At 35.4% G+C, this 16,782-nt stretch overlaps 2 protein-coding genes across 2 annotated transcripts; both read left to right on the top strand.

The window, feature by feature from the left end:
* Positions 1-1,385: 1,385 nt before the first annotated feature.
* LOC116302538 (beta-1,3-galactosyltransferase 5-like) lies at positions 1,386-4,243 on the top strand. Its single transcript, XM_031711861.2, has one exon. It carries the CDS (start codon positions 1,662-1,664, stop codon positions 2,811-2,813), a length of 1,152 nt encoding a protein of 383 aa, XP_031567721.2. The 5' UTR covers positions 1,386-1,661; the 3' UTR covers positions 2,814-4,243.
* A 1,279-nt stretch (positions 4,244-5,522) lies between these two features.
* Positions 5,523-15,873, top strand: LOC116302516 (phospholipid scramblase 1). Its single transcript, XM_031711834.2, has 8 exons — positions 5,523-6,445; positions 7,022-7,144; positions 7,292-7,369; positions 11,964-12,156; positions 12,923-13,034; positions 13,872-13,974; positions 14,506-14,564; positions 14,934-15,873. The coding sequence occupies exons 1-8, from the start codon at positions 6,256-6,258 to the stop codon at positions 14,973-14,975; spliced, it is 900 nt and encodes a 299-aa protein (XP_031567694.2). The 5' UTR covers positions 5,523-6,255; the 3' UTR covers positions 14,976-15,873.
* The last annotated feature ends 909 nt before the right edge of the window (positions 15,874-16,782 follow it).

Genomic DNA, 16,782 nt, shown 5'->3' with positions numbered 1-16,782 from the left:
AGCCGTGTGGATTGATAAAGATCACTGGCATTAAGGTATCTTTCTTGACAAGATATGGAGAAACACATTTAACTGAATAAACAATGCAGACATGAAATCAAGGTGGAGTGAGGCTCATAGAATTATACTTCATAACACCTTGCCATTTGTTGAAACTATTTAATCGAAAAGTTTTAATATTCAAGCTCGAGGAAATTAGCTAAAAATTTGTATAGGTGGGCACAAATTAGTAAGTACATGTACAAATTAGTAAGTTTACATATCGCCGCCTGCAGTTTAGCCTCCTTCACAGCCGTTCTTAGGGTCGTCACGCAACGTTTCGAAACGTTGCGTGACGACCCTAAGAACGGCTGCGAAGGAGGCTACCTGCAGTTGTCATCGCGATGGCATTAGATATAGCAAGTTTTGTTGATTCATGGTTAATTTGATTGATAAAAGTAAAAAAATTTATATTTAAATAGCAGTTGTAAACATCTCTTTAAATCGAAGTTCAAAACTTATTAAGCTTCGTATTACACCTTTTGCCGTTCATTAACAGAAAATGTACATTCATTTGTGACTTGTAATACGAGTCCAATCCGAGGCTGAGATCAAAATCCGTAAATTCGTCGAGAATAGGCAGTGTATTCTACTAAGAGCATAGAATATCATGAATAGAAGTCAGAGAAGAAAGTTTAATCGGAATTCGTTTGTGATTTTGCCACCGTTAGGGGAAAAAGAGGATTTTAGTAGAATGACCTGTTTGACCTCCCCCGGAAATGATTCTGAATCTCAATGAATATCAATCCGACGCTGCCAATCCGACGCTAGCTTCACTTTGGTAACAGAAAAAACATTGTAGATCGAGCTTTCGGTCGACTTCTAACGGAAGGAGCTAGAGAGCATAATTTTATGATCTCTTGGTGGAATACATTTGCCAGACAATAATTCGGCAGAGCTCGCAGGTCATCGCTAAAAGTTGCCCAAACCCAGGGGGTGTCCTGCTGTTCACCGGACACCCCTTCTTAATGCCGTTATTTCATATTATTATCATATTAATTCCCAAACAAATTCCTGGATCCGTCCCAGCAATGAATTCAGTTTGGTGGCTAATTTTAACAAATAATGTGTTTTAATGAAGATGGCAACGAAAAGAGCGATAACAAGCGCTCCAAAAAGTATACAATTACTAGAAAACTCGACATTAATTAACAAAATATCTACCCTGCTGGCAAAAACCGCCTTTTGCAAGACTGGGGGGAAAAAGACGAAACAAAGATATCTAGACTACATATATTTTTAATTTTTCTATACGGCAAAAATGAAAGATTAATAAAGGACGTCAGAGTGAAGTCATAGTGAATCCCATCGAACTTATGTCACGTTAACCAATCAAAGCACTGGCGTCGGCCAGCGAAATCAATTTTTTCTTTCCTGCATCACTGTAATGCTTTCTTACTACTAGCTTTCTCATTTTTCCCTGTTTGTCGTTTTGAGTGATTTTTATGCCGTGTTAAATTTCTAGTTGCCTTTGGTCAGAAGGAAAACGTATCATATTTCTTGCCGACCGTCACACGAAGGTCTCATATTTCATTTCGCGTATTCATCGGCATTACGTGCTATTGACAGGAACGTCTGACCGAACCAGTATTACGACAACACGAAAGTGGACAACTACTAAGATGATATCAAAAAAAGTTCTGGTTTTTACTTTAATCGTTGTCCAAGCATTCCTTTTGCTTTTTCTCATCAAAAGTAAAGTTTGGAAATTAGATCATTTCGGTCATCGATTTCGTAATGATTGGACGAGTTGGAAAAATGACTCCGAGGCAGTTGAGCACGATGCTGAAGTATTTGGTGTAATCGATTTGGAAGATCAGAAGTTTGGTTGGTTGAATAAACCACTAAAGAACATCACTCGCATTACCTATAGACCTGAAGCTAACTCCACTACAGCTACTATGTCAACTGAAATTTCAACACTTTCAAACTCCCTAAGGAGCAAGATCATTAAACCTGCCATTGATCAAGACAAAGAGAAACTCTTTCTCCTCGTTCTTGTGACTACTGTTCCTAAATCCCTGGAGAGAAGGGAACTCATTCGAAATACTTGGGCTAAAGCTGCCCAATCTCCACTTCAACAAGGCACAGATACTATGAACTTCAGGTCTCATGTCGTGTTTATGCTAGGAATAACAGGAGACCCCAAACAAGACAGCGCAATAGAAGAAGAATCTGAAAAGTATGGAGACATACTTCGAGTCCCATGCATTGAGTCTTACAGAAATATCATCTCTAAGGTATGGTTTGCGTTTGAATGGGCTCTGCCATATCACCCAAAATATATCCTAAAGGCAGATGACGATATATATGTCCGCATATCAGGATTTAAATCGTGGTTGTCGGGGGGGAAGTTACCGGATAGACTTTATGCAGGGTATGTGCACTATAGAGCCTATATTTCTAGAAATCCAAAAAACAAGCATTATGTGAGTAAATCTGAGTATAGAGAAAAGTTTTTCCCGAATTACTGCGCTGGACCATGTTATACTTTTTCAGGAAACTTACTGGATGAGTTTTTAGCGGGGTCCAAATTAGTTCCTAAGTTTCAGGTTGAAGATGCCTATCTTGGATTGGTAGCCAAGGGAACTGGAGTACGTCCCCTTAATATAGGGGGTAAGCTCTTCGTGTGGGATAGATCTTTGTCCGGTTCTGTTCGCCGATGGAACGACCAAAGACTTTCAAGGGTCATTTGTTTAGGAGACAGTTTAACTCTCGAAGCTATCAAGTATATACATGAAAGATTTAGGAAGATTGACAATGTTGATGTGTAAATGATAGTGTTGTAGGGTCCCACGTTTAAATGGTATCAACTACATAGATTTAAGGTTATTGTCAATAATTGTTTGAAAGTTATTTATTATTCAGTCCCATTCCAAATCTCATTTAGAATTTCTCATTTTTTTAATTAATGAGTTTTAAAGGAAATCTTCGAAATAGGCTGACATTTATTTGTTTAATTGATAATTGATAATTTATTACATTAGAAAGTCTTTGAATTTCTTGTAGAGAATATTCTTTCATTTGCTTACCACTGCTGAAAACAATTAAAGATTAATCTCAAACTAATAGATAAAAAAATAACAAAAAAGGGGGGAAAGGAAGGGGGTAAAAAATATGTGGTTAGTAGGTAAATTTATATTTCACTTAACAGATCAAAAACAGTTTTCCGTGTTTGATACTCTGATCAAAACACGCGGGATGTTGGGAGAACACGAGAGGAGCGTAGGAAACCACGACGCGTAGCGGAGTGGTTTCCAGCTTCTCGAGTGTTCTCCCAACATCCCAAGTGTTTTGATCAGAGTATCAAACACAGAAAACTGTTTTTGATTTGTTTTATAAAATAACAAACGCGCGAAAAGATCGAAAAAAAGCAAAGTCTAAGTAAATTCTCCCTACGTGCCGTCTTATTCAAACTGACCAATGAGCGCGCGCGATAGATTAAAAATGACGATAGCACGTTTTGATACTCTCATCAAACATGGTTTTCGACCAATCATAGCGCACGTAGTATCCCAATTATTTTATAAAGATTTATCGAAATCACTTTTTAATGACTTGCATATAGTATTGTTGTTAAACAACTCTCTCATAAAATATCTATTACAACTTGTTATTATTTATTATTTGGCTACATAGGATCATATCCACATATTGCTAAACAAATTGCTTTGGATAGATGTGTTAGTTGTCATTGATATACCTAAAAGACATACCCAAAAGACATACTCAAAGACAAAAGAATGTAATAAGTGGAGGTTTGAGTGAAGATATCATTATTCACCTTTATTCCTTCCTTGCATCCTTCCTTCCTTCCTTCCTTCCTTCCTTCCTTCCTTCCTTCCTTCCTTCCTTCCTTCCTTCCCTCCTTCCCTTCTTCCTTCCTTCCTTCCTTGCTTCCTTGCTTCCTTGCTTCCTTGCTTCCTTCCTTGCTTCCTTCCTTGCTTCCTTCCTTGCTTCCTTCCTTGCATCCATTCTTTCTTGCTTCCTTGCTTCCTTCCTTACTTCCTTCCTTCCTTCCTTCCTTCCTTCCTTCCTTCCTTCCTTCCTTCCTTCCTTCCTTCATTCCTTCCTTCCTTTCTTTTGTTCTTTCGTTTTCTTTTTTTCCTTTTCTCCCCATCTTCTATCGTTTTTAAAATCCTGGGAATGGTTTATTGTTGGTTTTGGAAAATAAAGTTTGAGGCTCTCATTAACATCATATAAAGGTTCAGTAATGTTTTGCAATAGACCTCCTCGGCTCGAGCGTGATATTTTCCCATTTGAGGCGACCATACATTATTCCCTGGAGAACAAGATTCTTCGTTTGAAGTGATCCATATTCATGTGTCTTCTCTCGTGCAACCAAGCGCAACCCTTAAACAAAGACAACACATAGTCTGAAATGGGAAAACATTACTCCCAAGCTGAGGAGATCTAAAGTGACTCCAGTGATGAAAAAACATTTCCATATAAAAAGGAATGGAAAAATACTATTACAAAGTCAAACTTTGCTATTGCAAAAGTTCGTGCAATATTTTAAATATTTTATTTTTAAAAACACGACAATGACTATTTTTAAGTAGAACAAAAGTTACAAAGTTGTCATTGTTTCAACAAAATGTTGTTTCTGACTTTTTGCTCAGCTATAAAATAATATTGTTATTGTACAAGAAAAAAAACTATTTTATAAAGGTAAAGACTTAATATCCTTTGCATCTTTGTCAAACTCAATATTTTAAATTTCTCATTAAGATAGTCATATTTCATTTTCATTACATTATTTCACTTCCAGGGGTGGTTCTAGAAATCTAAAAGGGGGAAGGAAGGGGAGAGGAGGCACACAAAATTTGGAATTAGATAAATTTTACCATATCGCAAGGGTGAGGGCATATGCTTTCAAGTAAATTCTTTTTTTTATTTTAAATTTTTTTGATCTGCTATTTTCTGCATTTTAATATAGTGCACACCATAATATTATATTGGTTAAACTATTACTAGCTCTAAAGAGTTACACCTACTTGCAAGAACGTTGTCATACCAAAATAAAACATTAGAGATTAAGTGGGATAGGAATTATAAAACTAAAGAAGATCACTGAAGCTGAACTTTTTCTTTTGTCTTTTAATATATTCCTTTCTCACTAAATCACTAATGAATATCGTATGACAATGTTCTTGCAAATAGGCGTATGTTATATTTAGTTATTAACTATTTAGTTGTCAAAATTCACTCAAGTATGAAGCTACAGAGACACAAAGGTAGGATTATTCCTTTTGTTTCCAATGTTCTGCTTCAGTAATATCTGCCATTTCATACAAAATAGCCCTTACTACTTCACGTAAGTCTACATAAAATGACACTATTCTGTAATGCATTTATTCCTTGATATATTATAAATTACTTCAAAAATTTATGTGTAAAATGTAGTCCAAACAAGTAGAGTGCACGCACCAAACCCGCACTAAGCCCTAAACCCATTAGTGCTAATTGGTACTGTTTCATATAGAATCCTTTGTTTTCTATTGTTTAGTTAGTTATTACTATTTAGTACTAAAAATTAGTATTAGTTGAAATCACGGGTTTAGAGTGCAAACAATTAATCTGTGAAACACTAATTACTAAATAGTACAAAATAGTGCTAATTAAACAATAGAAAACAATCGAATTTTCATAAAATCGTACTATTTAGTATTACTAAGTTTCACGGATTTACTGTGGTCACTCTAGTGCAAGCACTCTAATCTATCCAAATTTAAATTAGGGATATTTTGGACAAAAAAAACAACAAAAAAACAAAACAAAAAAAGAGGTAAAAAATGCATCACAAACCAGGCTTCCAGCAAGCTAAAAGGGGAGCTGTAGCACCATCGGCCCCCACTACATCCACCCATGTGAGCATATGTAAGGGTGGGGTGAGGGGGGAGAATCTTTCTCACATGCCAAGTTGCAAGCAACACTAAACTGTGCTCCACACCAGAGGTACCCCTTCCTTGAAATAAGCATTTCAGAGTTTTTTAAATGCCACAGTAAATTGCAATAGTTTTTTTTAACTTGACTTTTTGTTTTGTAAATTGAAAGAGGACATTTTTCTTTTTTTTCTGATAAATTGGTGGTCACTACTGAGAGGGGTGGGGGCAGGTAACAACCGAGGTAGTCCTAGTCTCCCTCTTCCTTCAATCAAAACAACCGATTATTTCTTAGTAGCATCTAGACGAGCGGGAAACGATAGTGTCAATCATGGCTCAACAAGGTTATGGCTATCCTCCTCCAGTAGAATACAATAACCAGGCACATCAACAAGGCTACGGAGGTCAACAACCTGGCTACCCTCCTCCCGCTGGTCAATACCCTCCAACTCAACCAGGATATGCAGCCGCTACACAACCCGGTTATGCACCAGTCGCACAACAACCTGGTTATACGACCGGTAAATAATCTAAATCACAGAAGAAAAAAATCAATCCTAGACTTAAATAAGCTTAATAAATCTACAAGTAAAAGCTTAATAGACTTTTTTTCCTGAGGTTTTTTCGTACTGCATTTTTTTCTTTTGCTATATTAAGCCTATTGTATAAACTTATGTTATGGATACAACCTCTTGTCGTTTCGGCGGGAACCGGAAAAATTACAAGTGCATTGAAACAATCATATTTTTCTTCTCTGTGGAAGTTTACGTTCATGATTTTTCTTAATATGTTTTAGACTGTAAATCAGTTACAGTAGACCTGATGACGCAAGGTCGCAAACTATGAACTCAAAAATTGTTGTCATTCATATATAGCTTATGTTTTGTTTTAGGAAACGCGACACTGTTCAAGCGGAGATTAGAAAAGTTTAAACACTTTGACATCGTTAATAAAAATCTGATCTTCGATCAATCTAGAATCGTTTACTAATCGTTTTTTAGAATCGAATTTTCGGAGCAATGTATTCAAGATCGTATTCTAAAATCAACCACTCGGAGGTTATCTAAAATTTCTTCTTCGTTTAATGTTTAATTCAGCCCCTCAAGGACAGATAACATGGATGCCAGCACCACAAGTACCGGCAAACTGCCCACCAGGACTAGAATATTTGACCCAAATCGACCAACTTCTAATTCACCAACAAGTGGAACTCCTAGAAGGTATGAAAGTGGGGAATTCGAAGCGAATTGTTTCTTACGTTATTGTATTTGCGCCTTATCTGAGTCTTGCATTTATTAAAATATTTGCTTAACTAGAGGCTTAATAGCTTTTGATAACTTTTATTCGTTTATGGTTTTTCCCCCCAGCTTTTACTGGTTTCGAGACAAATAACAAGTACAAAGTAAAAAATAATATGGGACAGCAAATATATTTTGCCGCAGAAGGTAAGTAAAACCTTACAAAAATAAACGTCTGACTAAATTATCAGAATATTTAATAAATTAAGGGTGGAGGTCTGATAGAAGCTTGTCAAAAAGTTCATCATTTTCTTCATTTCTTTTTCCACACATTTTTTTATTCTTAAGTTTGAGTGTAGTCATGTTCGTTTTTAGTAAATTTTAAGGGTTTTGTGTCCAATAAAGTAAGTGGCTTTGACTTATTTAATATGTTAGCTCTATTAAGACATATAAATATGCCTGAAGTTACTTATATGATTATCTGTATGTTATTCTAGATCTGTTTTAGATAATTAGCTCATGTAAGTTTTGACATATATTTTGGGTTTAGTTTTTGAACAAATATATGTTAGGCATACTTCAACTTTAATCTATAATATCCCTGTCAAAGTCGGTATTTTTTAATTTGCAAGAACAAATATTCAGTGACCTGTTTTATCTTGTTTGGTTGTGGTTTCCATGGTGAAGGGTTTAGTATTCATGAGCTAAACTCTAATGTGCACAATATTCCATGAGTCTGATGGCTATAATTATGTGTAAATTTTCACCATCTCTTATTTTTTGATTTTATCTTTTATTTCAGAATTTATGTTACTTATGTTTCGAGGGCATAGCTTGTGTAGATTACTTTATCCATTTACATTTAAGTACTGTTTAATAAACGAGCAGGATTCTTCTATCGGGTATAAAACACGAGGCGTAGCCGAGTGGTTTTAGACCCGATAAAACACGATCTGCAAGTTTATTAAACGGCTTAAAAAACTCATGATGTATGTTCTCATACTGTACCGAATTCTTTACGAAATGAACCAAGCTTGATAGAGAAAATCCAAGTTAAAGTTTATGCAAATGAAGACGAATCTATATCAGATATAAAACCTCCTTCATGGTCATGATTTCTATTGTGTTTCCTTCATGAATTATTAATGAGTTTTTTAAGAAATATATCCATACACGCATACATGTCTGTAATGTGATATACGCACTGGGATCTGTAGAGTAAGAGATAGAAGCAAGCTTAGGAACACAAGGAATACCCAAGTGTTTTGGGGCTCTTGCTTTTTGAGTCCTCTAAAGATCCCAGATTGTTTATGTGTATGTAAATATATTACAGTCAAACCACCTCAAGCGTTACCACATATAAGTCATTAATGAATTTATTTTTGGATTCTTGATTTCATTATTCGATTTGAACATTCATTATTGAAAACAAATCTTCAAAGCCTAGCATATACAAAAGCCTAGCATATATGCAGCTGAAATGCAAGAGCAACTTCTTGTGCAAGGAATAATGTAATATTAATGACTTGCCTTCTGCTTCTGCTATAAACAAGAGCCTATAATATGAGCCAAGTTAATCGAATTTTCAAATTATTATTTTTTGGATATTGAAGATTCGTTTTCAATATCATGAATGTTCAGATTGAATAATGAATTCAAAAATAAAGTCATTAAAGACCTCTTCGTGTTCACGCTTGAGGTGGTTTGACTGTAAGCTCACAGTACAGAGACATAAACAGCTGTTTGAATTATTCATAAAACTTTTTTGAATGATTTTTTTTTGTGAGCGTGTCTGTGTCTACTGATATAAACATGGACTATTGTTCAAAAAAGTTCTTGGCTGGCGTCGTGGTTTACGCTTGCCCCTCACAGCTGTGTCCGGGTTCAAGCACCGGCTCAGATTAGGATCAGATGTGAGTTGAGTTTGTTTGTTGTGTTGTTCTCTCCCTTGCCAGAAGGGTTTTTCCAAGTTCTATGATTTCCTCCCTCCGTAAAAATCAACATGTGAGTTGAGTGTTATATGTTGTAAATATAGAGTGTAATTGTAGTGTGTATGGCCATGGAGCTAGGGCACATCACGGAAGAGCCCTGTAATGGGAGTGGTAGTTGTAAAAAAAGTTTCTGCTAGTAAGCCAATCAGGGTGGGTTATATTTCAAATATTTTATAATTTTCCTTTCATATTTATGTTATTTCTACTTTATTTATCTTGATGTTATTTCTTTATCTTGTCCATTATTTTAATATCTTTTTATTTTCACTTTATAACATATATTTTGAATTCTAAAAAGAGGTTTTTTCTTCTCATCAATTTTTTCTTTTTTATTTCACTATGTCTTGTACCCAATAATTGGGTAATCAATGACCGTGAGCAAGCTTCATATTTTAATCAAATCTTAGAGCTGTAAATAAAATGTCAAAATGATGTGTTAATTAACACCTATTTAAATATATATAGGTACATATTCTAATGTTCAAAAATCAAATTCTATAAAATACAGGTAAAATTAAACAAAATATTGTTCTTGTCATATGTATGGGCTCAAGACCTTAACCCATTTTTTCATTTTAAATATTCTGGTGTTAAAAAAAATCATTTCTAAAGATAAATACCAGATTTTCACATATTATAGGTTGTGACATTTCTTGTAGTGATGAACAAGTTCAATTTGTATAGACTTTGTATTAATAATCTGACCTTTTCAAATAAGCTGTAGGCAGCTGTTGATTCAATGAAATTCTACAGAAATATTCATTGTAGGACAAGGAAATTCCACAGAATTAAACTTGAAAAACCGATATCATGCTTCTCTTGGGTGACATTGGTTATCTTGTAAAATTCAATGTAGATTATCCTTATCAGTCAATGAATTTTATTTAAATTCCATAGCAGAAATATTGAAAATGGACTTATTCATACTGCACTACTGGCTGAGAACCTGTGAAAATCCTGTGAAAAACCTGTGAAAAATATCTCTGTATTTTAGAAATTTCACAGGATTTTCACAGGTTTTCAGCCAGTAGTGCTATCAAGGTTGATGATTTATTGGAGCTGTACATGTATTGTCATGCATCCTTTCAGCATTTCAAATTTCCTCACTTTTAATCTATTTATTCTCTGAACTTATATCTTAATATACTTTCGTGGCCTTTCTTTGTCTATTTTTGATCAAATGTTTTAAGTTTATTTGGTGGTTTGATGGGATAGAATAAACAAAATTTAAGATCGACATGCAAAACCTAGTTTTCATGAGTTTTCATGAAAAATACCTTGATGTGTATAGCCGTCATCTCTATTTATTTACCCACACTAGTGGATTTATGATTAGTTATTGGGTCTGCTTATTATATGACAAGCCCATCGCCAATGAAAAGATTTGATTGATGGCTAATATGCTGTTGGAACCCTTCAGTGTGGACTCCAGCTTGTGAATGTTCTTTTTAATGCTCTATAATTAACCTCTACTATATATATAAGGAATATTTTATTGAAAGGTTCGTTGGTGAATTAAAAAAGCTATTTCTAATGGGAGACCAAAAATCAATCTCAAAAGTAGAATATTTTTCATAAACTTTTATTTAAAAGAGATAGAAAATACCATTACCCACTCTCACAGCCAATCAAAATGCACAATTGTTACGACACCGGACCAGAAAAAATAAATATATTTAATTTGTTTTAAAGAATGGCTTTAGTGACTTTGCATAAATTAATGCAATTACGTCGAATAATTATTGAGGCGATGTCTGTAAAAATCAAAAAAATTCGAAAATCGTACTGATGTTCATTTTGAACAATTTCACTTTTATTTTTCAAATATCCGGCAGCCACGTTAAAAAAATTACATCCGTGTCGTTTATAATTACAATTTGAAACTGAAATTCAATACTAGGTATGAACAGTAATCAAGCATATTATCTTTTAGTTTGGATCTCCCTGTGTTTTTTAGTCTAAATGTCCTAAAGCTGGACTAAATGTAACTCTTTTTAGAACTCTGAAGTTATATGGGCTTGTAAAGTATCATATAGATCATGCCGATGCGCGTGTTTACATGCTTGTTTCAAATTATAAAGAGCAAAATAATACAATTTATTGCACTCAATATTCAATCAACAAATAATAATATCAAAACAAATACCAAGAAGACGTATTAAAGATATAGCTATGTCTGCCTTAAACAGGTTTCATAGGATGCCGAGCCCAAACACACCAAATTTCTCTGAATTCGAGAGTTTTGTATAAAGGGCTCATTAAATAACTAAAGCTGAATTTCATATATGATTTAGCTTAACATTTAAAGGTATCATGGCTGGAATTTCAGATAAATCCGAACACCCAGTGCATATGAAAATGCACTTTGCAAACTAAGGGTAAAATTTAAATATCTGAGAACCTGAAAAATGTAGTTTGTAAATTTACCATTTCCAAAGACAGATTTTCTCTAGTTTGCTTCATTTTAATACGCGAGTGCCTTTCTCAGACCTACCATTTGCACCTCGGATTTAGGCTGAATTGAGGGTGCTGACGGCCAAATCGATTTTCACGATTTTCTCAAGATGAGAGCGAAATTATTCAAAATGAACATCAGTATGTTTATTTGGGTGGTATTCCACATCTTTGCACCAAATATGAACAAAATCTATTTTTTCAATGTGGCCGCCAGATGTTTGATTTTTACAGACATTGCCTCTTATATCTTCACTGAATTGGAGCATAGTTTCTTTCTCATATAATCAAATGTTTTTTGTTAAATTACGGAGATCAAATTAAACTGTAATATAATGTCAATATTCTTTGGACAGATACTGACTGTTGCACTCGGCAGTGCTGTGGACCAGGACGTCCATTTGATATGAAAATCCTGGACAATTACCAGCGAGAGGTGATTCATTTGACCCGACCACTACGCTGCTCTTCTTGCTGGTTTCCTTGTTGTTTACAAGAAATTGAGGTTCAGTCCCCTCCAGGGACCATTGTGGGATACTGTGCTCAGCTGTAAGTACTGGTAGTCATAATAGAACCATGGTTGGATCGGGGGGGGGGGGGGGGGGGTTAGATGATGGTAGTGTTAGTAATACCACTACCAATACCATCTGGCCATGTAATGCTTTTTCTCTTCTCAAATCCTTATAAAGTATTTAATTTTACATTTAACATCATTTCTCATTGGTCACATAATATGAACTAAAACTTTTCATTCTTACTGATATTTAGGTTCTCACAGGTTTTTTTTATTGAGTTTTGAAATAATAGGAGAAGAGGAGAGAGCCATGGTTAAGTTTAAGGCGGAGAATTTTGCTCAGCTGCAAGAGGATTCTCCAATTTCCGACCCTTAATGAAAACCCTTTGCTCTTTTCATTTCTAATGTTAATTTTTTTGGCCCGGACATAAAAGAACCTGTTGAATTATTCGTATAAGAGTAGGGGATTGTTGCCCGGTTCAACAGCCTATCCTAATTTGGAGGCATAATACTAATCTACTAACAATTTATACTCATGATTGTAAGCTGCAAGGCTGCCAATAGCACCTTAATATGCAGCCCTTCAAATCCTCCACTGGTCATAATTGTAAAGCGCATTGAGACCATGTGAAATGCCCTATATAAGAACCGCATTATTATTATTATTATTATGATTATTATTATTATTATTATTATTTTCACAACTGCTTGATTTAAGAAGAGGAGGGACGTGTCCTGTTAGTGATTATGGCTCTTATTTCAATGTATGATTGTGTTAACCTTGGTGATTTATCTTTTCAGTTGGTCAATTTGTATCCCAAAGTTTGCCATCCAGAATGCAAATCGTGAGACAGTTTTACTGATTGAAGGACCTCTGTGTCAATGTAATCTTTGTGGTGATGTTGAATTTCAGGTCAGTAATATTTTTTGTTACATGACCTCCTACTAATTTACAATGGTTGGAGGATTTATCTCTTCAGGAATTAAAAGCTAGAAAATTTGGCCATTGATATTGTATTTGCATACCTTATAAGATATAATCCAGCAATGCTGATTGGATGAAGGCCATTAAGACAGAAGTATGCACAAGGCATTGCAAGTGAGAGAGCAGAGTGTGTGAACAATGTTTATTTAAGGAGCATCTTTCATGTATGTGAGTGAAATAAAAGACTTGGACAAAAGTGGACAAAACCTCCTTTATTACAGCAAATACAGTACATTGGTGGTCTTACTTTTGGGGGTGGTCATGCTGTAAAATTTGGAACTCATTACATCTCCTCTGGAAATGTGTGAGAATCCTCAATCACTCCTTTTGGTATGCCTTCGAATCCCTTCAAACTCTCCCTTTGGTATTCCCATGAATCCCCTCAAACCTTTGTTGGTATGCCTGGGAATCCCCTCAAATCTTTTTTGGTATGCCTAGAAATCCCCTCAAACCTTTTTTGATATGCCTGGGATTCCCCTCATACCTTTTTTGATATGCCTAGAAATCCCCTCAAACCTTTTTTGATATGCCTGGCCGGCGTTCCCCTCATACCTTTTTTGGTATGCCTGGGAATCCCCTCAAACCTTTTTTGGTATGTCTGGGAATCCCCTCAAACCTTTTTTGCTATGCCTGGGGATCCCTTCAAACCTTTTTTGGTATGCCTGGGAATCCTCTCAAACCATTCAAGGATGCGTGGGAATCCCCTCAAACTATCCCATTGGAATGTCTGGTCATTATCTTGTTGTGATGGTTTTATTTATTCAGGTCTTGTCTGCTGATGGTCAAAATCAAGTAGGTAAAGTCTCCAAACAATGGTCTGGCCTTGCAAAAGAGATGTTTACTGATGCTGATAACTTTGGAATAACATGTAAGAAAATAATCGCCAAAAACTAAAGCAACATATTGCATCATCTGCTTCATCAAGGAAATACATTCGTTCTTTGAAAAATATATAAAATAGATCAGATTACCATCTAGATGTAGTCACTGGTTTGGTTGATAAATAGCAAAAAATATAATTCTCATAAGATGCTGATGTTTCTGATAGCCTCAAATTATATGTTTTCTATTCATAAAATAGATCATTGAAAGTTTGGATTTTCAACAAAAAAAAAGATTCAAGTTTCACATTATTGTTATTTTATGTTGTTCATTTGGTATCTTTATTTGTGAATGTTACTACAGTTAACTTTCCAAAATGATTTGTACTTCATTAAGGCTAGATCTGTATCTAGTCAAGGAACTCGGCAACATTTACCAAATCAGGACTGTTTTGGGTTGCACCTATGTTCCCTAGTTTACTTTTGCGCTACCTGTGTTGGCCACTTCTGTTCTAAACAATAATTGTTGCTTAGTAAGGTTTTCTTACTCATTTGTTTGCATTTCTCTTTCACTTCAGTTCCTATGGATCTTGATGTGAAGATAAAAGCAGTTATACTTGGTGCTAGTTTCCTCATTGTAAGTTTTAACTTATTGGTAGTAGATTTTCATCTACCCTTGCAACCTCTATGCATAGGTATCCCATTCAACCCAATCATTTATCCATTCATTCGCACATCCACCGATCCATCTCTTCGTCCATCTGTCCTTTCAGCTATCCATACATCCATCTCTCTTCCAATTCTTTATGTGTTTGCATGAAAGTCAAGTCTGTATATTTGGCTCATTACTTTGAAACTGTACACGTTTACTAATTCACTTGTAATCAATTGATACAAAAGAATTCCCCAGTTACGTAAGCATTTGATTTATGCACATTAGGGCCCCACCTTTTTGCACTCTGCACAGGGGTCTTTTTCTTTACTGTCTTTATATTTTACTTTGCAGGATTTTATGTTCTTTGAGGAAGCACAGAAGCATGATGACTAATATTGCTAATGCTTGCATCTCAAAACCTTTTAGATATCTATATTAACCAAGATGTGATTTTTTTTTTAAATATTTAAATTGTACATATTATGATTCAATAGTATTAGATTGATTTTGCTTGCCTGTCAATCAAAGTTATATATTTCGTTTACAGGAAATGTAAAATCATTTTATTGCAAATCAAGTAACATTAAATTTATCATTTCGCCCCATGTAAGAGAATCCGGACTTATGGTGGATTCCGGATTTCAAGCGCTGGATTCCGGATTCCGAGACTCTGGATTACGGATTCCAAGGGTCTGGATTCCGGATTCCAAAACTTTTGTATTGCGGATTCCGGATTTCATATCGTTAATTTTCAGATACTTTCTCTGAAAATTATATTTGATATACCTGCCAGTATAAGTAGAATCGTCTATCAGATATTCTTGGTGGAGATATTACACAGTGGGGGAGGGGCTACATCGGTTCAGTCTATGTCGAGGCGATAGCATTTGAGTGTATACTTTGAATTTCAAAGTAGCAGATTGCGGATTCCAAAAGGGTGGATTCCGGATTCCATTATAAACTGGATTCAGGATTCCAAGGCCTGGATTCCGGATTCCAGAGTGCTGGATTCCGGATTCCAAAGCCTAAAATTTCTTGGATTCCGGATTCCCTTACATGGGGCGAATCATTCTTTATCGTAATCAAAATTGATTCCATTTTACTGGTATTTAAATGAAATTATGATCAATAATAATATACATAGAACATATATTTGCCTTTAATTTGCAAGGACTCACTGCATGCCATTGTGGTTAAGCTAAAGGAATAAAGCGTATACGAGCGCTTGTAACTGATACATATGCTTTGAGATTATCTTCTGCAAAATTGAAATAAAAAAGAATAATGCAAACTGAAAGGTTTAATACCCCATAAAGTTTGTAAAAAATTGTGTAAAAATTCTAGAGGCTAATATTACAGAAAATAGACTTGAACGTATCACAAGCTAATATTTATAAATCATCATCACTTTGGCTAGGTTGTCGGCCGGCTTGGTTTATTAACGTCTTCCCGTGTTATATATAATTTACGCTTATTCATTCCAATATACCAAAAGTTGTCGTATTCACATGCGCGGAAGCTGAAGCACCGTATGGACTTACCAGATTGGATAGATTGAGTGGGTTATAAGTACCTTGGCCTGACCTGGGCCCGGTTGTACGAAGCCTGGATAGCGCTATCCGACGGATAAATCTTATCCGGTGGATAAATTTATTGGCAAGCAGCATCGAGTTCTCCACTGGATAAGGATTTATCCGCCGGATAGCGCTATCCAGGCTTCGTACAACCGGTCCCTGAACCATTTGTCACTTTACTTATGGTAGTACCGGTTCGTGTCCATCTCAGATGCGGAGTTAAGGGAAGGGTAATGGAAGGGGGCATACATGAGAAATAAATGGACACTTAAAAAGACTAAATGCCAAATAGTATGTTCAGAACATAATAACATCAGAAATCTTTCTATCGATTCTCGTTCCATGGCTCAGCTCACCAAGTTTAAATCGGATTTAAAGTTTGCGCAGCAACGAAAATGGCAATTCTCATGCTATAAAAGTTTTTATCCGCAAGAAAAACCCTTTGTAAAAGACGAACAGCTCCATAAACTGCTGCACGTGGTTACACTTGAGTTTGAATCATGCTGACGCCATTCCATTCTGGATAAGAGTACAGACCACAGAAAAGGGACTTCGGATTCGCTAAATAGAAAATGATAGCGCTAGCAAAAACTACCAAGGTCATGTAATGCAGAAATGTGATAAAT

Source organism: Actinia tenebrosa, unplaced genomic scaffold (genome assembly GCF_029948245.1).
Source record: "Actinia tenebrosa isolate PJP-AT-01 unplaced genomic scaffold, QUT_ActTen_1.0 PGA_scaffold0__85_contigs__length_37466705, whole genome shotgun sequence".
In the NCBI taxonomy this organism is placed as follows: Eukaryota; Metazoa; Cnidaria; class Anthozoa; order Actiniaria; family Actiniidae; genus Actinia; species Actinia tenebrosa.
The sequence above is the reverse complement of the archived record's forward strand: the minus strand, read 5'-3'. Positions and strand labels throughout refer to the sequence as shown.

Coding starts and splice junctions, on each gene's coding strand:
- LOC116302516 (XM_031711834.2), top strand. CDS start 6,256: ATGGCTCAACAAGGTTATGGCTATCCTCCTCCAGTAGAATACAATAAC. Junction 6,446..7,021: donor ACAACCTGGTTATACGACCG/GTAAATAATCTA, acceptor TGTTTAATTCAG/CCCCTCAAGGACAGATAACA. Junction 13,035..13,871: donor GTGGTGATGTTGAATTTCAG/GTCAGTAATATT, acceptor TTATTTATTCAG/GTCTTGTCTGCTGATGGTCA.
- LOC116302538 (XM_031711861.2), top strand. CDS start 1,662: ATGATATCAAAAAAAGTTCTGGTTTTTACTTTAATCGTTGTCCAAGCA.